At 47.8% G+C, this 25,125-nt stretch overlaps 1 protein-coding gene across 1 annotated transcript in view; it reads right to left on the reverse strand.

Moving 5' to 3' along the window:
* OC90 (otoconin 90) overlaps positions 1-21,749 on the reverse strand; it is a 24,574-nt gene extending 2,825 nt beyond the window's left edge. Inside the window, exons 1-13 of the mRNA XM_010838588.1 lie at positions 21,704-21,749; positions 19,666-19,731; positions 18,107-18,163; positions 15,548-15,722; positions 13,133-13,245; positions 10,837-10,965; positions 10,645-10,686; positions 9,248-9,298; positions 7,071-7,118; positions 6,273-6,326; positions 3,438-3,554; positions 2,424-2,595; positions 636-742 (exon numbers count right to left, since the gene is read on the reverse strand). Coding sequence (XP_010836890.1) covers positions 636-742; positions 2,424-2,595; positions 3,438-3,554; positions 6,273-6,326; positions 7,071-7,118; positions 9,248-9,298; positions 10,645-10,686; positions 10,837-10,965; positions 13,133-13,245; positions 15,548-15,722; positions 18,107-18,163; positions 19,666-19,731; positions 21,704-21,749 — 1,177 coding nt within the window. The remainder of the gene's footprint in view (positions 1-635; positions 743-2,423; positions 2,596-3,437; positions 3,555-6,272; positions 6,327-7,070; positions 7,119-9,247; positions 9,299-10,644; positions 10,687-10,836; positions 10,966-13,132; positions 13,246-15,547; positions 15,723-18,106; positions 18,164-19,665; positions 19,732-21,703) is intronic.
* Positions 21,750-25,125: the final 3,376 nt, after the last annotated feature.

Raw genomic sequence — 25,125 nt, forward strand, 5'->3', positions numbered from 1 at the left:
TTCCAGACGGCTCCACCGCCACCCCCCAGACCCTGAGTGGCCACAAAGGCGCCTCCGGCTTCCACCACTGGGAGGAGTGGAGACGCAGGCCCACCCCTCCCTGCAGCCGGAGTCACTTCCCCTTTTCTGTGGGGTTCTTCAGGAGACCGCGTGGGGAAAGGGTTCTGTTTTTAGGAAGAGAGACCCACTCGCACAGTGGAGACTCGGTTCTGGGTCTGAGGAATTATGGTTTCACAGTCCCAACCCCAGTTCTATCACCTCTTCCTACCTGTGTGACCCTGGACCTCAGTTGCCTCATCTGTAAAATGGGCAGGCTCATGGGGCTACCTCACAGAACTGGAGTGAGGATAAACTCCAGAACTCAGAAGAGCACGTGGGAAGCACTGAGTAAGTGTGGGTTGTGATGTTAGTCCCCACCTGCTCTCACAGGCTCAGTGACTTTGGTCAGCTGACTTGGCCTCTTGAACTTGAGTCTCCTCCTCAGTGGAATAAGGGTACTAATGTGTGCCTCAGAGTACATAATAAGTCACATTAGAGGTGAACAAGTGATTGTGGAAGCATCTGTCAGATGAGCTGTGGTTCCCATGCTGAGCTGAATGAAAAAACAACCCACTTTGCTGGCCCGCAGCACTTACACTCGGGGGTACCATCCACGCACAGCACCGGCGACTGAGGAAGCCTCTCGAGCAGACAGCCCAGTCTTCTCACCTGCTCCAGGCAGCAGTGATGGGACAGACAGCACCTAACAGCAAGGAAATCGTTTACTGCCAGGCCCCCGCTGCCCCCAGAACTCCCTCCAGGCTTGGTTCTCCCACACTCCCTGTAGTAGCGACAGTAGTCAGCGCCTCCTTTCCAGTGCACACAGGGCTGACTGATACACACACCAAGGGCCACCGTGTACGGGTGCTCAGGTTGTGGACTGTACCAGGATGCCACATTGAAGGCAGGGTCCATCCACTGGAAGCATCTTGTAATTGTAAAAAAAAGTTTTTTGTATTTTTATCATGACTCTGTTGACTGAAAAGATAGGTGATTGCATATTTGTTACAATAATCTTGTAACAGAAAGAGTCTTGAGGAAAAGGTCCCACTTTAAGTATATACAAAAGTACCACATGGGCTAGCAGTGACACACTCCCTCCAAACTTTTATACAACAGAACAGTTAATCCTACATCCATAGGGTATCCCCTATGTCCCCAGCCTTAAAAGAGAACAGAGTAACTATCCTGGGCGTAAAGAACTGCCTCTAAGGAAGTGGCTAGCAAAGAGCAAGATCTCAGGAAACAGATGGGGATGAATCATGATCTTGCTTTTTAGACTCACCCATCTGGCCCCATAAAGCCTCACAATCTCCCTCAGTGTCCCCCCAAGTCCAAGGAAACTTGTGATATAGTTTCCAATCCTCCCTAGGCAACTTCACCATTGGAGGGTGTGGGCAGTGTACACCATTCCACTAGAGCTCTAACTGGCCATGAACTAGGTGGGTCTTCAGGTGCAATCAACCTTTAAACTCGACCAGTTCCGCTCTCAGAATCTTTCTCTAAATCATCTCCAGGTTGAGTCCCCCATTGTTTCCCCCGTGTCCTAACCGCATATGTTATAGTGTGTGGTGTTTTGTTGAATTGTCCGTATCTCTCACTGCAAGCTCCAGAGGCAATTTGTTGTGATCTGCTTTGTTTAAGTTTAGTCCTTTATATGTCTCTACCACCTAGCACAGTGCCAGACACACAGCAGAAGCACAACAAATGCAGGCTGAATGCCTATATTAATGAATGAATAAATTAATCAATGCATGAGGTCAGTGGAAGTTCTTCCAAGAGCAGTAGGTACAAAATTTGACAATTAAAAGTTGTCGAGAAGCTCACTTCAACGTGTCCTGTTGCAGAGCAAATCAACTGAAGACCCCAATTCTACATGTTGCTGTTGTTGCTGTTTAGTGCCTAAGTGGTGTCTCATTCTGTGACCCCATGGACTGTGTAGCCCACCAGGCTCCTCTGTCCATGGAATTTTCCAGGCATGAATACTGGAGTGGGTTGCCATCTCCTCCTCCAGGGGATCTTCCTGACCCAGGAATCAAACCCACATCTCCTGCATTGGTAAGTGGATTCTTTACCACTGAGCCACCTAGGAAACCCAATTCTACACGTTACTCATTGTTTAAATAGGCATATTGGGGGTTTTTCTGAGGTGTCTTTGCAGATCAACCCTTTTAGAGCAGCTGGGTAGTACTTGTGTGGGAACTCTAGACTCCCATATCAAAAGATCTGAATCTGTCTGGCTCTGTCCCTTCATGGCTGAATGACCTCAAACAAGTCAGTCTTGGAGCCTCTGCTGCTCATCAGGACAAAGGGGTTGTCATGGCAACAAGCCCCGCTGAGCGCGGTAATGCAACACTGTGAGCCTGAAGTGATGACCCACGTACCTGTCCAGGGCATCCCTCGGCTCGCCTTGTCCTTCCTGTCCACAGTAACAGCCGTAGGCTTCAAAGTCCTTGGGGCACCGGGATGTCAGACAGAAGAGCATCTCTCCAAGCTGCGACCTCACCCGTGTGTGGTCCCCGCTGCCCGGATGCAGGATGGTGAGCCTGTCACAGGCTGAGAAACAGGACTCTCATTTCTGTCTCTCTCTGCCCTCCTTCTCCCCTCCCCTCCTCCTCGCCCTGCAACTTGGGCTAAGCCAAGCAAAACCCATCGTCCTTGCACACCCCATCGTCATAAGTTCAGAGGGGGAAGGACCACAAAGCCCAGAGGCCTGAGCAGCGCCTTGCCAGTGTCTTGCCCAGGAATAAGCCCAGTCCCCCGTGTGTGTCCCACCAGCTGTGGCTCCTTGCAGGTGTGGGGCCTTTGCTAAGGTGCCTGAGAAAGGAGAGCCAAGGAGGAGGACCATCAAAACCCAAGTGTTTCATTCTTTCCAGCAAACCACGGTGCAGACGATGCCGAGCTCTTTCTTTCTGAGCCGGTAAGAGCGACAAGAGCCCTCCGTCAGCGGTTCCTTTCCCGGTTCAGCCTCCAGTAGCTGATGACTAAAAGTGCTCATGCAGGAGAGATGGCGCCCTCTAGTGGCACCAAGTGGGATGGTCACAGTGCCTTACGGTGACCTAAGGGCCTTGAATTCTTGCCTGGAAAATCCCATGGATGGAGGAGCCTGGTGGGCTACAGTCCATGGGGTCGCTAACAGTCGCACACGACTGAGCGACTTCACTTTCACTTTTTACTTTCACGCATTGGAGAAGGAAATGGCAACCCCCTCCAGTGTTCCTGCCTGGAGAATCCCAGGGACGGCGGAGCCTGGTGGGCTGCCGTCAATGGGGTCGCACAGAGTCGGACACGACTGAAGCGACTTAGCAGCAGCAGCAGCAAGGACCTTGAAGAACCACCCCACTCATAAGAGGATCTTAAGACCGGGAGAGGACAGACACCGCTCTGCTTCTGCTCACCTTTTCTAGATGTCTCCTCGGGACCGCTTTTGATGGACGATACAGCCAACCCCAAAGATTTAATGCCAGCGGGGACGACGGTTACACCTTTCTCTGTGGCAACAATTTCTGCAGACCCTGAAAACACACGTCTTTATGGTCCATATTCAACAAGTGATTCGAGGGAAGTTAAGGACTTTGGGAAGGTCATGTGCACATATTTAAAATGAATAACCAACAAAAACCTATTACATAGCACCTGGAACTCTGCTCAATGTTATGTGACAGCCTGGATGGGAGGAGGGCTGGGTGGAGAATGAACACGTGTATATGTATGTCCCTTCCCTGTTCACCTGAAACTATTACAACATTGTTAATGGGCTACACCCCAGTACAAAATGTTTTTTGATGTTAAAAAGAATAAAAAATTAAATTTAAAAAAAGTGGTTTGAGAAGAGATTTGCAGATGGACACATGCTCAAGGCCAAATTCAGACAAAGCATCAGGAGAGAGAGTCTTCTCAGACTGGGTCTGCAGATAGCCAGGGCAGAACCTCAGGGATCCTCGGCTGCTACGTGAGAATTTCCAAATTTTCCATGATGACGTTAAAACTGTTGGGGCCCAAGCTAGAACATGTGGATGACATCTTGGGGGCAAGAAGCTTCACAAGCTCTCAAGCCTATATGCGTGTTACGTTTACTATCGTGCGCCTGCCAAGTAAAGGCCACCAAGATGCTCACAAGTGAAGAGAAAACAGAATGATGGAGACATTAAGCCAGTTCTCAGTATAAAATCACGCAGGCAAGCGAAACTCTCCCTCAAACTCTTCAAAACCGCGTTAGCCTCTCTTCATGCTCAGAATTAAGTGCGAAGTCCCTTCCACCGCGGGCAAGGCTGCCAGCGATGTGGTCCTGCTTCCTGGACCTCCCTTCGCTCTCATATATCAGTCCCACCTGCCCCCTTGGCTGCAGGCAGGAAGGTCTCCAGCCCCAGGCCAGATCTCCAGCCCAGTCTGGTCCAGACCAAGGGAGCGTCAGGAGGCTCTGCCCCACTTGTCCACTGACCTAGGCTCAGTCCCCAGAGCTCAGGCTAAGGCCTGGACCTCTAACTTGCAGTCCTTCTCCAGACGCGCCATATTGGTTTTATTCATACATCCAGGCCCCTGTCTCTGCTTGCTCAACACTCTGATCCTGATGGGTTAGAAGCAGCCCTTCAGGAACCTTGTCATAACCTCAGTCTCCTAAAGTTAGCATCCTGTTCAGTTCTCCAGCCCCACAAGTGGAAACCCATTAAATGGTGACTTTCTACCACACTCCAGAGAGCTGGAAACAGATGAAGACTCTCCCTGACCAAACTTCAGTCAGGCCCCTCTGAGCCCTCCCTCGACCTTAGCCCGTGAGCACTGCAAGCTCTCCGCACTCCCCACGCTAAGAGACTTAACCAAATTCTAGTGTTAGTCACTCAGTCATGTCTGACTCTTTGTGACCCCATGGACTGTAGCCCACCAGGCTCCTCTGTCCATGGGGACTCTCCAGACAAGAATACTGGAGTGGGTAGCCATTCCCTTCTCTGGGGGATCTTCCCGACCCAGGGACTGAACCCCACTCTCCTGCATTGCAGGCAGATTCTTTACCATCTGAGCCACCAGGGAAGCCCAAACAAACCCTAGCCTGGTTTCTAACACTCAGGGAAAGCCTTGTCCCTGGGATGACCCAGTTCTGGTCTTCCTTAAGGTCCTTAAGGTCCAAGAAAGCGCAAGGCAGTCAAGAGAATTCACTGCTTTCCATCCACACCCACCTTGCCGAACAGGTCTCAGCAAACAGCCCCTACCCTCTCTTTGGAATTTTCCACTTTTCTGGCTCTGCGGGAGCTCCTAATAGCTTCCCCTTCCTCCTCCCTCATCGGCCTTTAAAATGCCCCATTGCTTCTGCACAAATCAAAGTGGAGCTCAGTTTATCATGAAGTCCACGCCTGGACAAGCGGTCGTAGGGTGAGAGAGGCCAGTCCAGTTCAGGTATAAAAAAAAAAAAACACCACGTTTAATTTTAATCAGAGGAAACAATGGAAAATAATGAGCTACCATTTTTTTCTATTAAAAACTAGAGGTTTTTCATTCTCTTGTTTTTAAATAGTACCCACTATTGGCCACTGGAATGCACCTGTGAATGTAAATTGATTCAGTTTTTCTCCAGGGCAATATGGTGACATGTTGAAAGCCCTGAAATGATTACATCTTTTATACAGCAATTCAACTTCTAGGTATTTATCCTGACAAATTAATCAGAAGTGCATAGGCATAAAGAAAGTACGTATCTATTATTTATAGTAACACATGTTAGAAATAATTGGTTAAATAAATGATAGGATTCCACATAAGGAATTGTTGCACAGCCTGTAAAAACCATGTTACAGAAAAATACTTCATGTCAGGTGAATATCACCTCGTTGTATGAAGTGATACAACTCAGACTATGAAACTGTAGCTGCCAAGTGATCTCAAATTCATTTTGTTTATGTTACGGATGTGCTTACTCTGGGTTGGGTAGAGACTGGAAGAAAACATCTTCAAATATTAAAAGTAGCTATTTGTATTCTGTGAATTTAAATAGACAACCAAGTATAGTTTTCTGTATTTTTTCCTAAATGCATCTCTTTAGCAGATAGGTTTCTGTATCTTCCTATTAATGGATCTTTTGATTTCATTTTGTCTATTTTTTGGTAAAGGGAGTAATTTTTGTAGAGGAGGGGAGTTGAAAGTAAATTGGCTTCAGTGAGTTCTCTCATTTTGGGGAGCACACGATGAATGTACAGGGGACAACAACATACGCCAAGGGGGGAGAAGCTGAGCATGCCTACCTGGAGAAGGCGTGGTCCCAGAGTCCTCTATGCCTTCCCGGTCTCCACCTGGTTCTGTCCCCAAGGGAGAGACAGGGAGTGAGCATTAACTCCAGTCTGTCCCATCTTAGTGTCCAGAGGCGGCTCCCATCCCCTGGGCGCAGGAGGCCACATGCTCCTTGCTCTGCCCCCGTTCACTTCCCAAGGGGCAAATAAATAGATAAGTAAATATTTTTAAAAATAGAGCCATGGTTGTTAATCACCACGAACAAAGTAAATAGGTTAATTCTCTTGATGACGTCTTGCCCATCTATTTTTAGATAAGACTTTGTTCTCTGTGAAATCACAACTGTATAACAGGAAGAAGACAAATCTTACCTTCTGAAGTCTGGGGTTAGAAAGCAGTCCAGAAATCAAGGCTAGAATGACTTAGAGTTTTTAATATCCCAGAGTCTTGGTTTCCTATATAATCTGCAGAATGGGCATAGTAATACTCACTCCAGACCCTGTCAAATAGTGGTCACCGGTGTGAGTGTGTGTGTGTGCACGCTCGGTTGTGTCTGACTCTTTGTGACCCCATGGACTGTCGCCCACCCGTCTCTCCTCTGTCCATGGGATTTTCCAGGCAAGAATACTAGAGTGGGTTGCCAGTTCCTACTCCAGGGGATCTTCCTGATGCAGGGATCAAACCCATGTCTCCTGCACTGGCAGGGATTCTTTACCACTGAGCCACCTGGGAAGTCGGTCACCAGAACTCAGCACAAATACCGAGATGGCATTTTCTATTAGGTGCCCTCCTCTGAAGTCCCTTCTGCTTACTTGTCCTGGAGAGCGTGATCAGTTGGTCAGCTCCAGTCTCAGATGCCACTGTGAAAAGAAATCATCAAATCTCAATTACCAACCCAGCTCAGCACCTTAGCCGGGCAGAGGAGAGAAGACCCATGGCAATCTGATCAGGGACTCTGTCTGGGTATTGTGGCCCCATTACTTCTCAACTCAGTGGACAAAAGGCCAGATAAGGGCCCGTCTTGTGGTTTAGACAGAAAGACCAGCAAATGACCACTCTGGGAGAAACAGCCATTATTTTCCCTGGTTGGAATGGCTTCATCTGGGAAGGCAGCTTAAGAGGAAACGTAGGTCTAAAAGCAAGGATGGAGGAAGCGGCATCTTCAAATCTCAACCCTCCCACCAACTCTGGGTTTCGACAGCTTCTCTCCATCTCAATATGCCATCTGAATATGGAGATTCTAGTAATTATTTCATAGAATTGTATGAGCATTAAATGAGGTTACATAGTTTCAGTCTCCCAGTATCCTGCTTGTGGTTTGACATTGTGTGTGCTTTTTTTGTAGCCACATTAGAATTTTTGGAAGAAGATGCTGGCCCAGAATCTTCCCGTGCTCTGTCTCATTGAATTCTTCTGTCTCCCCAAAGAATAGGAACAGTCAACCTTTTCCAGGGATTGGTAAACTATGACCCAGCCCTCGGCTCATTTTTGTCAATAAAGTTTTATTGGCACCACAGCCACACCCATCCAGTTACAGACTGTCTGTGGCTGCTTTCCTGCGGCAATGGTAGAGTTGAGTAGTTGTGAAAAAGATCTTCTTGACCCCAAGTCTAAAATATTTACTATCTAGCTCTTAACCTGAAAAAAAAAAAAGCTGATTTCTATGCAAAGTGAAATTTAGAGAGGTTAAACCATGCTCCCCAAGTCACATAGCTGAAAAATAGGAGAGTCAGGAATCCACCCCAAATCTGCCTAACTCTAAAACATAATTTCACCCCATAATGGTGAGAACAGCTGCAAACCCTTACAAACTGTCCCATCGGCACTCATGTGATTGATTTTTGAGCCCACATTAAGGCTTCCTCCTCGGAGGGCATTTGTGAACACTGCTGAGGTCGTGGGTGTGAAGGTGTTGAGTGTGTGTTGGGGGCAAAGATGTGAGTGCATCCACCCTCTTCCTCTACTTAGACTCCAGACTCCTTGAGGAACCTTATTTACTTTGAGTCTTTCCCAGGGTTATGCCACAAGGGGAGTAAGGATTCTGGTTGAAGAAAGTGGAAAATGTATGAATTGGGGGTGATTCTGTGATTGTCTGGTGGGGCCAGGAAACCCGTAGCTTATGCTCAATTTTTTTATTTATTCTTTTTTTGTTTGCTTTTGGCCATGCTGTGCAGTAATGGAAGACCTTAGTTCTTCAACTGAGGATTGAACAAGTGCATTGGGACCTTGGAGTCTTAAACACTGGGCAGCCAAGAAAGTCCCATTATCCTCAGTTTCGAAGGGACGTGGCCACTGCCAGTCACACTGGGTGTGGCGGCTGCTTAGGGGCAGGGCATATGGTGGAGCTTTGGTTTGGTGTTGGTGCCCTCTCCTCTTTTCTCAGGACCAGGAATCCAAGGCACGGGCTATCTGGGAGCTGTTGGGGATGACATGGCCTTGGACATGGAGGATAGCCACGGGATGAACCCATGAGCCTCTGCTTCTAACCTTGCAGAAGCAGCAGCAGCAGCAGCAAAAGAGAATTAGATGCAAACCTGTAGGCAGCGGGTATGCAGTGGGCTCTCCCCGCGGTGATGAGTTGCCAGATTTAGCAAATAAAAAACCAGGAAGCCCAGTTACATTTGGATTTCCCATGAACAATAAATATCTTTTTAGTAGAAGTAGGGCTCATGCAAATTCTGGGACACACTTATATGAACACAGCATTCATTGTTCATCTGAAGTTCAAGGTCAGATGGTCAAGGGTGTGGGTCCTGTGTTTTAATTGGTAATTCTCCTGAGATGGGACTAGGAGTTGTGGGAGAAAGCTGAGCAAGTAGAAAAGAGATCTGTGGGTCAAAAGGAAGTAGGGGGGACTCTGGAATGTTCCTGAGGTGGTTCCACTGCAAGCCCAGGCAGGGGGAATTTTAGGTAGCCAATCTCAGCAAGTAGGCAGATGGCACCATCAAAACACAGGTATTTGGGGTCCCCACCGGTCCCCTGTGCTCACCTTCTCCTGAGATGGCCAACAGGCTGGAGTCCGTGGGCTCCACAGGAACCACTGGAGAAAGAGAGACCCTGGGAGCAATGGGTGATGAAAGCAAGTGCCAAGGGTCTCCAAGGACAGGCTGGGCAAGGGAGGAGGGAGGGGGCTGGCAAAGATGTTCCCAGAGGGGCTGCTTATCCTGCCTCTCGCACCCCACCTCAGGACATAGGGGTGCCCAGCAGGGACCCTGCTCAGGAGGGGCTCCAGTCAGTGCTGGTTCTTGCGGGGAAAGTGACGCCATCAGTCACAGGCTGTTGCAACCAAAGGGCTGCAAACCCTGAAGGCTTGTGGCTGTGGACCGTGGTCCCCACCCGAGAAGAGTGCTGTTCACACGGGATGGCAGAGAGAGAGGGTGCTGGACTCAGAAGGTCCACAGAGATACCACATGCATACACAACCCACACACACGTCCACACGCGCACGCCTACACATGCTCATACACAAATCCACACACATATAGGCACAGACACACCCACATCCACAGCACACACAGTCACACCAACTTCCTCTTTAGCAAACACGGCAGGACTAGTTCTGAGAAAGAGACTGCAGCCCCAGGAAAGGAAGGATGCTTGGCCAAGGTGCACCTTGAGCTTCCCATCCTTGGGTACCCACGAGGTTGGGACTGAGAGATCGTGGGGAATTTGGCAGACAAGGAATGATGTGCATAAACTTAACTCTCACTTTTTTTCATAAGACTCATGTTTTAGACTTAGAACCATCCCTTGCTTTGTTCAGTAGACAGTTATGAAGAGCCCACCTGGTCCTGAAAAATGACATAAAGAAAACAACCTCCTCTTTAGGGAGGCCCCACCTGGGCCCAGGTGGCTCCTTGGGCTGCATGCTCTGGGGGACAGACAGGGAGGCAGCCAGTCTATCCCCAGGAGGCCTCAGCCACCAGGAGGTCACCCCGCCAGAAGGGCCTTGCCCTGTCTGAGCACTGAACTATGTCCTGCTCACAGCTATAGACAGAGAGGAAGAACCTGGGGTCTTCATCCTAACCAGATCAAATTCACACCTGTCTACCTAGCAAGGGCCATTTGATGTTGGCTATGGACTGAATTTATCAGAAGTAACAGTGTTTCTTAGAGAAGGAAACGGCAACCCACTTCAGTACTCTTGCCTGGAAAATCCCATGGATGGAGGAGCCTGGTAGGCTACAGTCCATGGAGTTGCAAAGAGTCAGACCCAACTGAACAACTTCACTTTACACTTCAATGGTGTCTCTAGCTGGGGGAGGTGGACATGCCTTCAGTGCCACCGGTCACTCCAGCTCCCCAACCTAACCCTGATCCATCCAGTCCCATCTGCAACCAAGGCCCTGTGGTCCAAGCAAGAGTGGCTTCCCGAAGAGGCCTTACCTCTTGGCAGGATGGTCAGCAGCTCCTCCTTGCTGGCTGTCTCTGAAAAGAAAGCACGTTGGAGAAGTGGGTTTGGGATGTTAGAAGGCGCTGGACTTGGGCATCTGAAGAAACGCAGCGATGATGGTCTCTGACCAGCTCCCACCCCAGATCACCAGCCCCAGCAATGACGCCAGGCCTGGGTCTTCCTACCTGGAGGCTGAACCAGACAGAAGGATGTGTCCAGAAGGTTCAGGGAAGAGTTGATACTGGACCGAGCCAAGCACTCTATGGCAGCCTTATCACAGGTACACAGCAGGTGCTCACAGGTGTCCCTGGATTCTGTATGCAGAGCAAGGACAGAGCAGGTGGGAAGAGCTCACTGGGAATCCCAAGAGGTGATGCAAATGCTCAAACTGACTGCTGACTTGCCCTCCACCGCCCTGTTTCTCTTGCGGTTTTCTTCAGCTCATCCACGACGGCTCCGTCCCTTCCGCTGTGTGGTCCAGCCTGGGAGCCAAAGGCACTTTTCTCCCACACTCACACCCCATCCACCAGGCCACCCTACCGGCTCTGCTTTCAACCTATATGAATCTGATCATGTAGACCTGGGCTTTCCTGACAGCTCAGTGGTAAAGAATCCGCCTGCCAACGCAGGGGATGCAGGTTCAATTCCTAGGTTGGGACGATCCCCTGGAGAAGGGAATGGCAATCCACTCCACTATTCTTGCCTGAGGAATCCCATGGACAGAGGAGCCTGGTGGGCTACAGCCCACGGGTGGTAAAGAGTCAGATACAACTGAGCAACTAAACAATAGCAACAATGCACCCCCACCTGCTCTCCACCCCCCCCAAATCCTGCCTGGCTTACAGCAGAGGCCTCACTAGGCCCCCCGCCTCCTCCCCTGTTGCCCAGCCTCTTCTCACCACTGAGGGGCCAGAACAGTCTTTAGGGCTCAGGTCAAACCATGCCTTTCTGTGTGTGTGTTCAGAATCCTCCATCAACGTCTTCACGCAAAGTAAACACCACTACCTCTTGTTCCTTCTCAGACCTCACCTCCTTTCACTCCTCCCTTGTCACCCCACTTCTGACCTGCTGTCCCCCTCGTTCCTGACACACCAGGCCCCTGGAGCCCAGGTCCGCCGCGGGCCACTTCCTCCATCTGCTGTTCTCCTGAGAAGCCACAGGCGGCTTCCCCCTCCTCTCGGTCTTCACGCAACTGCCGTCTTCACAGGGAGGGTTCAGCCGACTTTCTTATATAAACAGGACCCCCCTCCCCAGGCCTCTCTGTGCTTTTCCTCTGATGTATTTTCCTCCCCAGATCTTAGCCCTTCTTAACGTATCGTACAGTTCCTTTCTGACGTTTCCAGTGTCTGACAGCGAGAGGAAACCCCAGGTCAGAGCACCGCCGACATGTAGGTGATTACCTTGCACTTGGTGGGGTGCTCAGTGTGTAAGTGTTGGGTGAATGAGCAAATAAGCCATGGTTCCCTGGTTCACTGTGCTCCTCACCTAGTGATTTACACCCTTCCTGATGCTCCAGACTCCTGCCAGTTGACATTACTTGGACTGAGGGGCCAGTCAAACCTGGGTTCAAACTGTGGCTTTGCCACTTGGCAGCTATGTGACTTTGGGAGAGTTATTATTTAATTTCTCTGAGTCTTTCTGTCCTTATCTGAACACTGGGGATGACGACCCCTGTCTAACAGAGTTGTTAGGACAACCAGAGTTGCTGTGTATACTATCCACGACTTGTAACAGTCACTCAAAAAGGCTGGCTCTAATACAGTACCCCATCTTGCCATGGTCTTCTTCCCTCTCTGCTTTGGCCTACTCTACTTCTTCTGCCAGGATTGTTCAGAGACATGAAGTAAAATTCCTAGAGTCACACAGCAGGTAAGGTGGAGAGCTGAGACTGGAACATACAAGTGTCTGATTCTTATAAACAAGCACCCCAGCCTTATTCATCCATCATGGCGTCTGCCTCCACTTCCACCATCATTGCGTTCTCAACAGATGCCAGTCTCCATATTGTTTGACATTTAACACTGTTTAAAAATTGTAAATGTAACATTTTAAGCATTACTTAATTTTTATAACAAATCTCTGAAGCAGGTTCTGTCCTCCCCCTTTTGAGGATCAAAGTTGTTAAGTAGAAGGTCAGGGTACTCCCTTCCCGAAATCCACAATGCCTAAGTAGCAAACTATTTGCCTTCCCCAAGCTTCCAGGGTTGGTACAAGCATAGCATTGTAAATCAAATAATCTGCTGAGCAACTGTTGTTTCAGTTCAGAAAGCATGCAGTGGGCCTCTACGCCTGCAAGGTACAGCTGCCACAGATCTGGCGGGGCTGTAAGTATCCACAGCCACAGATCTGGCGGGGCTGTAACTACCCACAGCGATGCAGGCAATGGTGACAATGACGAGGGTGGACCCTGGGAGCCTGGGCCTGGAGTCTCTGAACTGTCGTTTCTCAGCCCAGTCTCCTGGGACACCTGGAGACGCTCACCACACGAGATACTCTTGCTGATGCAGTTGACATCCGTGCTAAGCTTGGCAGGGTCTTGCAGACAGTCCATCTCAGCGGCCTCCTCATAGCACCTGCGATGCTGGAAGCAGCAGCTGCGGCAGGAAGGGTCGGAATGAGAGCGTGGGTTAGAGCATGGGCAGGCAGCACACCATCATTCAGTGTCCCCGGATGGTTCCTGGCAGTGACCTGTTTCAGTCCTTAGTGCGCACACACACACATGCTTGAATTTGAGTTGTGTTGCCTATGCAGCAGGCGCTATCATAGCTATCAGCGTTTACATATGTGAAAACTGAGACACATGGAGCTCTGCAACTTGCCAAGGTCAAGGTTGATCACAGAGAGAGGCTGACACCAAACAGCTAAGTCAGGTGGCTCTTGCAGTCCAAGCAGGAGGACAGTGGAGCCCGACGCAAAGAAGAAAAAACACACAGGCAGCTGATGGTCTTGGGCAGGCTGCCGTTTCTGACACTACCTAACTTATAGAAATCTGTTAAGGTCAATAGAATGTCAATATAGACTCTACCATGCAGTAAACACTCAATAAGACTACAGCAATTATTTTTGGGGTCTGGCAAGCAAGTTCAAGGTGGAAATAATCTGTATCCCAGAAGTCTGGAAACTCCCACCTCCGTCAATTGCACCGTGTAAAGTCACTGAAATTGGGTGTGACACAGCATTCTGCCAGTTTCGGCCATCAACGCTTTGATCATTAACACAGTGATGAATTGCTGCTTTATTTTTTTGACTTCTAGGTCTGCTCAGTATTTTAATAACTAAAAGAAGTGGCAAGAGAGGACCTGAAAGAAAAACACGTTCCCAGAAACGGTCCTGGCACCATGCCCTGAATGGAATCAGTTTCTCCCTTTCTGAATGTCAATGAGCTGGCTTGTGGTCCCAGGGATGGAAGACTGCCCTCTGTTCCAGAAACAACTTACACCCATGGGAATCCTTCCCTACCTTCTGGGACTCTGTGTGGATGAAGGCGCACACTCCATCACACTGGATTTGGGCACAAATATAGTACCAGTGGGAATTCCCAGGTGGCACCAGTGGAAAGGAACCCACCTGCTAGTGCAGGAGACCTAAGAGACGCAGGTTCAAATCCTGGGTTGGGAAGATCGCTTAGAAGAGGATGTGGCAACCCACTCCAGTATTCTTGCCTGGAGAATCCCATAGACAGAGGCGCCTGGAAGGCTACGGTCCAAAGGGTCACAAAGAGTCGGACACGACTGAAGTGACTTAGCATGCATGCATAATGCCAGTGAGGTGTGGACACAGTCCCAGAGTAAAGGTGAGACTTCCACACTGCTGCAGTTACTATGGCTCCAATTACTGCTAGAACTACTACTACTGGTAGTAGTACTTCTACTACTTCTACTTCTCTTACTACTTTAAATACTACTACTACTACCTCTAGTACTACTAATGTTACTACTACTATTACTAGCCCAACCCCTAAACCCTGATAGCAGTTTTATTAGTACTGCAGCTATTGCTACTACTGTTACTATTACTACAGCTACTACAGCAACTGTTCTACTACTATTGTTACTACTACTACTAACACCAACACCATCACAGGTTCACTAGTACTGCTTCTGTTGCTATCACTGCTATTACTATTAATACTACTGTAGCTACTACAACAGCTGTTACTACTAATATTGTTATATCACTACAACTATCATCACTACTAACACAGCACTACTAATCTTGTTGCTGTTGTTATCAATCACTAATAACCCTTGAAAACAATAAGTCAGGCAGAATTCCATCACATTAGCTTGTATTTGGTCACGTAATCCTAAATAATAACTATGAGGTAGGTGTTTTTATTACCTCCATTTAATAGGTAAATAAACTAGAACACAAGGAAGTAAAATAATTTGCCCAAGGTCAGGTCCCTAAGGAACAGAACATGGGAATTACTGGCTTATAGGTGATCTGCTTAAAACTCTAACATGTGTGTAGCCTCAGTCGTTCAGTCGTGTCCAACTCTTTGTGACTCCATGGACTTTGTGACCCCACCAGGCTCCTCTGTCCTTGGGGTACTGGAATGAGCTGCCATTTCCTGCTCTAGGGCATCTTCCCAACCCAGGGATCCAACTCAAGCTTCCTGAGTCTCCTGCATTGCAGGCAGATTCTTCACCGCTGAGCCATCAGGGAAGCCCCCAAACTCTAACAGATACCAACACATTGTCCTAACTGACCCTCCTGCTACCAGTAGCTATTTGCCGTATCCTTGCTGACGCTGAATGCTTCTAAGATTTTAAATTGTGTTGCACATGCCCATATACACCTGCACACAGAAGCAGGGACCAGGGAGCCTTCTGCACCTGTGCTCTGCCCAAAGCTCAGCCGGGCCTCCACGAGCTCACCTTTGGTCTTGCTCACCTGTCAGACTGGTCCACAGGCAGCCCTTCCATCTCAAACCTGCAGGCACAGCCGTAGTCTTCGAAGTCCCGGGGGCAGAGCCCAGCCACGCACCTCATACCATTCACGAACTGGAGCAGCGCGGGGAAGTTGGTGAAGACGGCCTGCAGCCAGGTGAAGTGGGAGCCCAGGCAGTCTGGGGGAGGGGACCAGGGCTCACCGGGAGCCAGAGTTAAGGAGGGAGCCCCCTTTTCAGGGGGATAGAACCTCCTCACCTACTAAGCACCCACTGCATACTCAGGACTTCTTGACCATTGAAGGGAGGCAGGTTTACAAGCTGCGGTCCCCGTTGGTTGCCCCCCAATGGCCTTTTATCCTTCTGCCTTACCAACAAACCTGAAAAGTACTCAAGGAAGGTGAGCCGCCTTCCGAAGTCCCTAGGGATGTTTAATAATCATTCTCAGCTCATCATGGTAATCTCACGCTTCTGTGATAAGGTTAGTCTAGGGCTGGCCATGAAAACCATGTATGACCCAAAAAACTTCAGGGGTAGTCTGTTAGAAGCTTTGGAGACATATTCCTTTCCTAATAAAGCATAAAGACATAGAAGAGGGCCTTTCTGACCTACAATTTTCTCCTTCCTTGAAGGTGGTGAGGATATACTGGGCTAGAACTGCAGCAACCACTTTGCAACCATGAGGCCCCATATCTAAAGCTGAAAAACTATTATGTCCAAGGGAGCAGTGAGGCAAGATAAAATGAGCCTGCTGGGTCTCAGATGCCAGTGCTGCGCTACTGCATCAGTCCTTGTGCCTTCAGAAGGCTTATGTGAGATCATTAAATGTCTTTATTATTTAAGTTCCTATTAGTTTCCTGAATGGATCCCAAATGATACAGTCTTGGCAATAAAGAACTATAAATCAGCCTGAGGAAAAAAAAGGAGTATAGACACTAATAATCTGGGGTTACCTGTTATGTGCAAAAAACAGTTAGATGCTTTAAATAGCACAATAGTTAAAATTGATAGAGTGAGTAATGCTATGAAAGGCTTTCATGGTCAACGATCCCATAAATGTCTTGTTCATTCTGAAAGACAGATCCTATTCTGTCACCTCCCTTTCACAGGTAAAAAAGCCAAAGGTCAGAGACATGCCTGAGGTATCCACCAGCAATGATGACTTGCCCTAAACAAAATGCTCTTGCAAACGTAACTGGCAAGCAAACAGCATCCAACTTTATGACTCTGTATCTCATGCTCACTCTCTGCCTGGAGGATTGTTACATACTTAATGAGATGATCCCACAGCACCAATTTAAATGCACAGGGAGATCAAAAAGAGGTTCAATTCAGTTCAGTCACTCAGTCGTGTCTGACTCTTTATGACCCCATGGACTGCAGCACACCAGGCTTCCCTGTCCATCACTAACTCCCGGAGCCTATTCAAACTCATGCCCATCAAGTCAGTGATGCCATCCAACCATCTCATCCTCTGTCGTCCCCTTTTTCTCCCACCTTCAATCTTTCCCAGCATCAGGGTCTTTTCCAATGAGTCAGTTCTTCCTATCAGGTGGCTAAAGTATTGGAGTTTCAGCGCCAGCATCAGTCCTTCCACTGAATATTCAGTACTGATTTCCTTTAGGATGGACTGGCTGGATGTCCTTGCAGTCCAAGGGACTCTCAAGAGTCTTCTCCAACACCACAGTTCAAAAGCGTAAATTCTTCGGTGCTCAGCTGTCTTTTGGGGGAGATCCAAAGTTGTGAGGATCACATCCACCTTGACTGTTCACTGCTCTGCTAGTTTCTTCCTACCTCGTTCAAACTTCCCTACCCGTGTTTTGTTTCCACACAGTCTAATCAGAAACATGATAAAAGGTTTTACGTTGATGGGAAAAGTTCATCTGGGGTTTATGTGTGTGAGTGTGTGTGTGTGTGTTTATGGAAACATGCATTTTCATTCAAGACCTGCACTCAGTCATTTATACATTTTAAGTGCGCTTTTAAACCTAGCATAGTCTAATCTAATAGGCAATGCAGAGCCACCTTGCTTGTGTCCATCATATTATAATCTTGTTTTGGGTACTTTTAGTTATCGAGGCTAGGAATCATCACAGCATCCACAGCATCGTGCAATTTGTAGTCACGTAATGAATACAGAACTGATCCACGGAATGTTTCTCAAGCTTTATGTATATTTACTAGTTGAGAAGGAAACATAAAACTACTTCGGTGTAAGACCAAGCTCTGGACTCAGAAAAGACCTTGTCCCTTCTGGTTGTGTGGCTGGGCAATTCCCTTAACTCCTTTGCCTGGAAAAGAGGGATGCCATTCCCCTCCTGACCAGGCTGTGGTCAGTAAGAATGAAGAAAGAATAACAAAACCACCTAGTCCCTCAGTGACTCACCCTACGATAAAAGGCACTGCCATTCACATCAGAATTTGATCACGTTGTTCGGAGCTTGCAGGGGAGGCCATGCTCAGAGGGCAGACCCCCAAGTTCTGTTAATTTCCTTAGATTTCCCCACACACACACCCCATGCCCTAACACCCAGGGGATAAAAGCAAGTTCAGATTTAACTCACCAAAAATTTCGGCCACACCTTCTACATTTTTAAACATCCCATTGAAGAAAGTCATACCTAAGTGGAAGGAAAAGATAATACATTGAGTTGGGTTCTCCCCTTTCCTTTCCCTGTCCACCCCCTTCAGGAAGAGTGAGTAAAACGCCTTCTCTAAGAATAGATTTGACCTTAGGCTAAATTTCTAGTAACGCAGGTTGCCATGGAAAACTAATAAGATAAAAATTGAGCTGTGTTGTTGTTGTTCAGTCGCTCAGTAGTGTCTGACTCTTTGTGACCCCTTGGACTGCAGCATGCCAGGCTTCCCTGTCCTTCACCATCTCCTGGAGTTTTCTCAAATTCATGTCTATTGAGTCGGTGAGGCCATCCAACCACCTCATCCTCTGTTGTCCCCTTCTCCTCCTGCCTCCAATCTTCCCCAGCATCAGGGTCCTTTCCAATGATGGAAAAGACTTCCAATTCCAAGTCGGCCCTTCACAACAATGCTCAGTGGTGAAAAAGACCCCTGGATGGTGAGGTCTGTCTGGACTGGTAGAAACTATGGCTAAACTACAAACACCCGGCAGGAAGTCATCATTTTGGGTCTCCATCAACGTGACGACTTTTGGAATTGGGCATTGTCCCTTCTGGGCATTTTAGAAATTATACCTATAAGCTGGTTACTAGGTATACTGACTTCTATGGAGAATGCAGCTTTGAGGTTAAGGCAGGTCTGGGGCTGCTCCGGGTGAGCCCTTGTATCTGAGCTGTTACTTAGGAGCTCCTGGACTGCCGTGTAGATCGATGCCAGGGCTTCTCCTGGTAAAGAAGAGTGGCTGGCATGGCCTGTTGGCACACTGTGCTTCCTGGCCTCAATCCTTCTAAAAGCCAAGTGTGGCTTGTGAGTCTAAACGTCTACCTGAAGAAGATCTCCTCCTGGGCATTGCACTTCCCATGGGGGTTGTGCCATTTGGGTAGAGGTCATGAATGTGTCTGGACAGGACTGGTCACTTAGCTTGCATGGGCTAGTGCACAAATAATTTGGTTGACTCCACTTACCTCTCTGAAAGGTCAGAAACGAACCCTTAGTTCAGGGTAAACCTCACCAGCTATGTACTCTATTCTTCAACGATGCCTGTATAAGAACCCACCTGAGAACTCTTTACAATCCAGCGCCAGGAAAACCTTCCCTTCTCCAAGGGACAACTACAGATCCCCTTTTCTGATAACCTGAGCCCTGCAATGCGTCCCCTTTTTCTTTTTGTCCTTTCAATACAATTACTGTGTAACCCTGACTGATTAGCCCATTTCCTTCCTTCACCTGGTTTCCCCTTCCAGCTGACGCATGTCTTTCGATAAGAACTTTTAGTGCTTTGTCTCAAAGGAGAGCCTGATGGTGGGTCAGACACCAGAATTAACTGTGAGGGAGACGCTTTGGAATTTTACTCAGATCACTGTACCGTTAAATGCCATAGCAGTAAGCGACTCTAGGGTATATTCAGAAGGGATCAGTCTCTCTGCCAGTATCCTAGACAGCTTGCTACCCAGCTAGGTCTCCTAAGAAAAGAGCAAAGGATCCTTACTGATATTTTCTGAGAGTCCCAGAGGCAGCTCATGTGGAAGGTGTGGGGTGTCAAGAGGGTGGCCCCCTATAAACGAGAAGAACAAGGTTAGTGCAAAGACAGGCACTGCCCACGTGCTGGGGAGGGCGGGGAGGCGGCAGCCGGGAGAGCGATGAGGATGCAGGTCAGCTGGATTCTACACCTGTTTTTCTAGTGCCTGGAGTGACCAGGGTGGCCCAGTGTTTTATATTGGTTGGTCTTAAGGGAGTAGTCTTCTGGTTTGGGATGGAGATTTTGAGACTTATCTTTAAGCTGTTGTTGCATAGGAAGCATATAATTTTAACTTACATGGCATGTTTGTTTGGAGTTTCTTGAGATGAAGGATTGGTGGAAATAAAAACAGATACATAAAAGACCCCAAACCCCGAGTAGTTTATAGTTGAGGACAGGGGTTTTCCCCAGACTGTCAGCATCAATCTCACCTGGGATGCAAGCTCAGTAAAAGTTATGGTCCTTGTGCCCTCGCTCAGGTCTGATCCCACAGGCTTACTCCAGAGTAAGTATCAGAAATAAACATTTTTAATAAGCTCCCCAGCTGGTTTGAAAGTTGCTGGTCTAGAAACTGCACTTTGATAAATGTTGCTTGGGAAGACGACAACAGGGTGGAAGACCTCTGTTGTTCAGTCACTAAGTTGTGTCCAATTCCTTGTGACCTCAGGACTGCAGGCTCCTCTGTCCTTCACTATCTCCCAAGTTTGCTCAGATTTATGTCTATTGAGTTGATGATGCTCTCCAGCCATCTAATCCTCTGTCGTTCCCTTCTCCTCTTGCCCTCAGTCTTTCCCAGCATCAGGGTCTTTTCTAATGAGTCCACTCTTCACATCAGGTGGCCAAAGTACTGGAGCTTCAGCATCAGCATCAGTCCTTCCAATGAATATTCAGGGTTGATTTCCTTTAGAATTGACAGGTTTGATCTGCTTGCTGTCCAAGGGACTCTCAAGAGTTTTCTCTAGCACCACAATTCAAAAGCACCAATTATTCGGTGCTCAACTTTCTTTATGGCCCAACTCTCACATCTGTACTTGACTACTGGAAAAACCATAGTTTTGACTATATGGACCTTTGTTGGCAAAGTGATATTTCTGCTTTTTAATACGCTGTCTAGGTTCTTCATAGCAAGGAGCTTACTTGATGGCTTTAGGGTTTGAATGTACTCTTGAGAGTCCCTTGGGCTGCTAGGAGATCAAACCAGTCAATCTAGTTTGAAGGGGCAAGGGAGCAACCGCGGGTCAAAGAGGCCATCACACTCCAAGGGAGTCAGCAAAGCAAAGGCCAGCGGCTGTGAACCGCGGGGGAGGACATGCACTGTTGGGTGGAGAGGCCTTCGCTCACTGGTCCCCTTGCCCTTTGCTCTCCTTGGTGCCCACCTCAACCCCCATCCCCCACATCCATGCTCAAAATGTGGATTAACCCTCAAGCTTATCACTAATGTTTGCTTTCCATCACTCACTTGGCAAGAGGATAAAAATAATAAGTAAATCAAATGGAATTTGGCAAGACGGCCCAGGGTTCATGCGTGTCTGCGTGTGTGCGCGTTCAGTCGTGTCCCACTCTTTGTGACCCCATGGACTGTAGCCCGACTGGCTCCTCTGCCCATGGGATTTTCCAGACCAGAATACTGGAATGAATTGCCATTTCCTTCTCCAGGGAATATTTCCAACCCAAGGATGGAACACGAGTCTTTTGCGTCTCTTGCATGACAGGTGGATTCTTTTTTTTTAAATTAATTAATTTATTTTAATTGGAGGCTAATTACTTTACAATATTGTAGTGGTTTTTGCCAAACATCGACATGAATCAGACACGGGCACACATGTGTTCCCCATCCAGAATCCCCCTCCCACCTTCCTCCCCATCCCATCCCCCAGGGTCATCCCGGTGCACCAGCCCCCCTGAGCACCGACAGGTGGATTCTTTACCACCAGCGCCACCTGGGAAACCCCAGTGTTCATAGTAAATATATACAAAGCCAGAAATACAGTCAAATACCATTACTTACCGCCGTGTGGAGCCATCAGCATTCCCAGGAGGAGAAGCACAATCATGGCAGCAGAGCAAAGGGAGGGACCTTGGCATCAACTGGCACAGCGTCCTGGGAGAGAAGTCAGCGGAGCATGGTGAGTATGCTTTCAGAAACCAGGACACGAGACCCCAGAGGACCTGTTTGTCCTAAAATGCAGTGCAGGAAAAGGAGAAAGGCCCCAAAGTGATCCTGTCCCAGCCTTGCAAGCGGCTTAACTAAGAGTAATGAGACAGGTTGGGACCATGGACTCTTTCCTGCAACCCTGCAGTGCTCGCACCTGGACACAGCTCTCCTCGAACAACAAAATATTAATACAAAGAAACCGTAAGAAACTAAAAATAACTGTGTGCACGCTCAGTTGGAGCAAACGCTGGACCCAAAAGACAGAAAGAGACCAAAAACCCCAGCTGCCAGTTTTGAAGAGCCTGGAGTACAAAAACAGTGTGTCAGGAGCAAAAACAGGATACTGGGCATGCCCCCTACACACACACACACACACACACACACAAGCCACCCCTTTGGCCTGACCCCTGGACAGACCTCTACCCTCACCCCACATAAGGAACACTCACTCACCCCTCCGGAGCCAGCAAGCAAGGGAAACTATTGTTTGTTTTTGCTCTCGCCTGCTACCACAGAGCCCCCAACAAAGCCTTGCCTGAATTTCTTGTTTAGCCTCTATTCAATTTCTATTGATTGGGGAAGACGAAGAACCCTAGTCTGTAACAATATGATGGTAAAGAGATCACATTCCCTCTTTGAAACTCAGTTTATCCATCTGTAAAATGGAAATGTCACCGTACACTCCTTGAGGACATAGTTCTGCTCTCATTTATTTATTCACTAAATCGATGGTCATTTGTTATGTGCCAGGCACGTAGCAAGGATGCAGGAAAGCAAAGTGAAGAAAACACACCTTACCTGTGAGTGGCTCATGGACTTTGGGGAAAGGCAGCAATTTAACAAGCACTACAGTTTGACTTTTGTAAACTGAGTTTTGAGGAACCCATGTGTGTGTCCAGCAGCATTCTCAGCAGTATTTTTTTTTTAACTTCTTAATCCATTTTTAAGTTGAAGTATAGGTAGTTTACAATATTATTTTAGTTTTGGGTGTACAGCAAAATGACTCAGTGATTTATAATATACATATATTTTCAGATTCTTTTCCATTTATAGGCTATTATAAGATATTGCATATGGTTCCCTGTGCTCTACAGTAGGTTTTTGTTTATCTATTTTATATATAGTAGTGTGTATCTGTTAATCCCAAATTCCTAATTTATCTCCTCCCACCAATCTCCTTTGGTAACCACAAGTTTGTTCTCTATGTCTGTGGGTCTGTTTTGGCTTTGTAAATAAGGTCATTTATATAATCTTTTAAGATTCCACATATAAGTGATATCATGGGATATTTTTCAGCAGGATGACTCTGAACCTTCGTACCAACATCACGGGATAAATCTGGCCACAGTGGCACTGCCCTTTAGCAAACAGTGCTTTCCTGCAGCGGCTCCATCTTTCCTCCCTTTGGCTTCTGAGTCATTTGAACACTTCTTGGAAAAAAGTACGGGTGGGTTCAGGAAGCTGCCGTATTTCAGCTCTAGCTGCCCTGTGATCTGAGCAGTAAATGTACTTCAGTAGTCACTCACTGCCTATTGACTCACCTGGGTCAACTATTGTTTAATAGGGAAGGAACAATTTAAAGGCCAGGGGAATTTAGGATGATTTTAGCTCCCTGGGAATCTAACTCCCAAAGGATTGTGACTTATACATATTCTGCTTTAGAACATGTTTTTTATTTATTTATTTTAATTGGAGGCTAATCACTTTACAATATCGTGGTGGATTTTGCCATACATTGACATGAATCAGCCACGGGTGAACATATGTCCCCCATCCTGAATCCCCTCCCACCTCCCTCCCCATCCCACCCCTCTGGGTTGTCCCCGTGCTCCAGCTTTGAGTGCCCTGTTTCATGCATCAAACTTGGACTGGTCATCTCTTTCACATATGGTAATATACATGTTTCAATGCTATCCTCTCACATCATCCCACCCTTGCCTTCTCCCACAGAGTCCAAAAGTCTGTAGAACATGTTTTTAGGACAAAGTTTGAACGGTAATACAGAGTGATCACGCTACCCCAGGGGCACACAAGGGGCTGCTAAATATGATTGTGCGTGTTGCACACTGTGCCAAGGAGTTGTGTGTGCCGACGGGATAAGGAGGGGTTGAAATGCAGCCAGGGCTCAACTCCCAAGCTTGCCTTCTGCCGAGCTGCGTCAGCCTGGAGGAAGGGACACTTTCTGCAATTTATTCTCCCAGAGGCAAAGGCTGCCCCGTGTCCTGGTGGCCTGGCATAGGTACCTAGGGCCGTGGTGAACCACCCTACTTGTGGGCAGGCCTTGGTATTGGGGAAGGTGTCCTAAAGGAGAAGACATTTGTAGGCCAGAGGATCTCTACTCTGTGAACTTGCTCCAGGACCCCCAGCACAGCCTCTGCTGGCTGTAAGATAAATGTTTGCTGAATAAATGTAGAAGGAGAGGGTGAGAGTTCTTTGAGATTCACACTCAACTGAAGCATTCTCTAATATTCTGCTTCTTATCTGTCAGACACAATTCTCTGCTTATAATCTTTTTTAACCAGTTAAGTTCTTACAGCAGGTTAACTTTCAAGGTTGGACAGACCCTCAGATTGCACTGGCTCTTCTGCTAGAAAGTGGTATGCCCTGGAAACTCTGTGGGTGGCAGCTAAAAGCATTTCTGGGACCCATAAAGTCATACCCACGTGACCGAGGCTGATGGTGTCGATGTCACACTACCAGGCACTTACTGAGTCTGATTTGTAATTGTTACCATCACCCAGCGAGAGGATGCCAAAGATTTGAGCTCAGAAGAGGACGTGGAATCATCTAGTCCGAACTTTCTTTTTACAGATGAGATCAGTGAGACTTCAAGACTGGCCGTTTATGGTAAAAAACGTTCCACTTCCCAGATCCAGGGCTCATTATATTAACAATATCACTCAGGAGGTGTTGTAAGGAGTGAATGAGTTAATCCATGACCATGCACGACACTTATAAGTGCCTGATGGAGAGAAATGGCCCCAAATCATCAGTAATCACAACGATGGTGTCCAGCACCAGAAGGCTCAAGAAATAGCTATTGCAATGAAGGTTCCAGTTCCCCGTTGGAGTAGAAACCCCTGTTTGGTGAAATGCAGGAGGGGGTCCGCTTAGCACCGTGGATGTTGTTTTCTTCTCTTGTGACACTCATTTCAGGGAGATAGCCTCCTGAGTAGTCCTGACACTCAGAGAACAGGCCGAGGGTGATTTTTATTGGAACTGCAGCTATATTTATTGGATTTTCAAGCATGTATTTTATTAGACTACAAATGAGC

The sequence above is a fragment of the Bison bison genome, unplaced genomic scaffold, assembly GCF_000754665.1.
Source record: "Bison bison bison isolate TAMUID 2011002044 unplaced genomic scaffold, Bison_UMD1.0 scf7180017864098, whole genome shotgun sequence".
NCBI classification, from domain to species: Eukaryota; Metazoa; Chordata; class Mammalia; order Artiodactyla; family Bovidae; genus Bison; species Bison bison.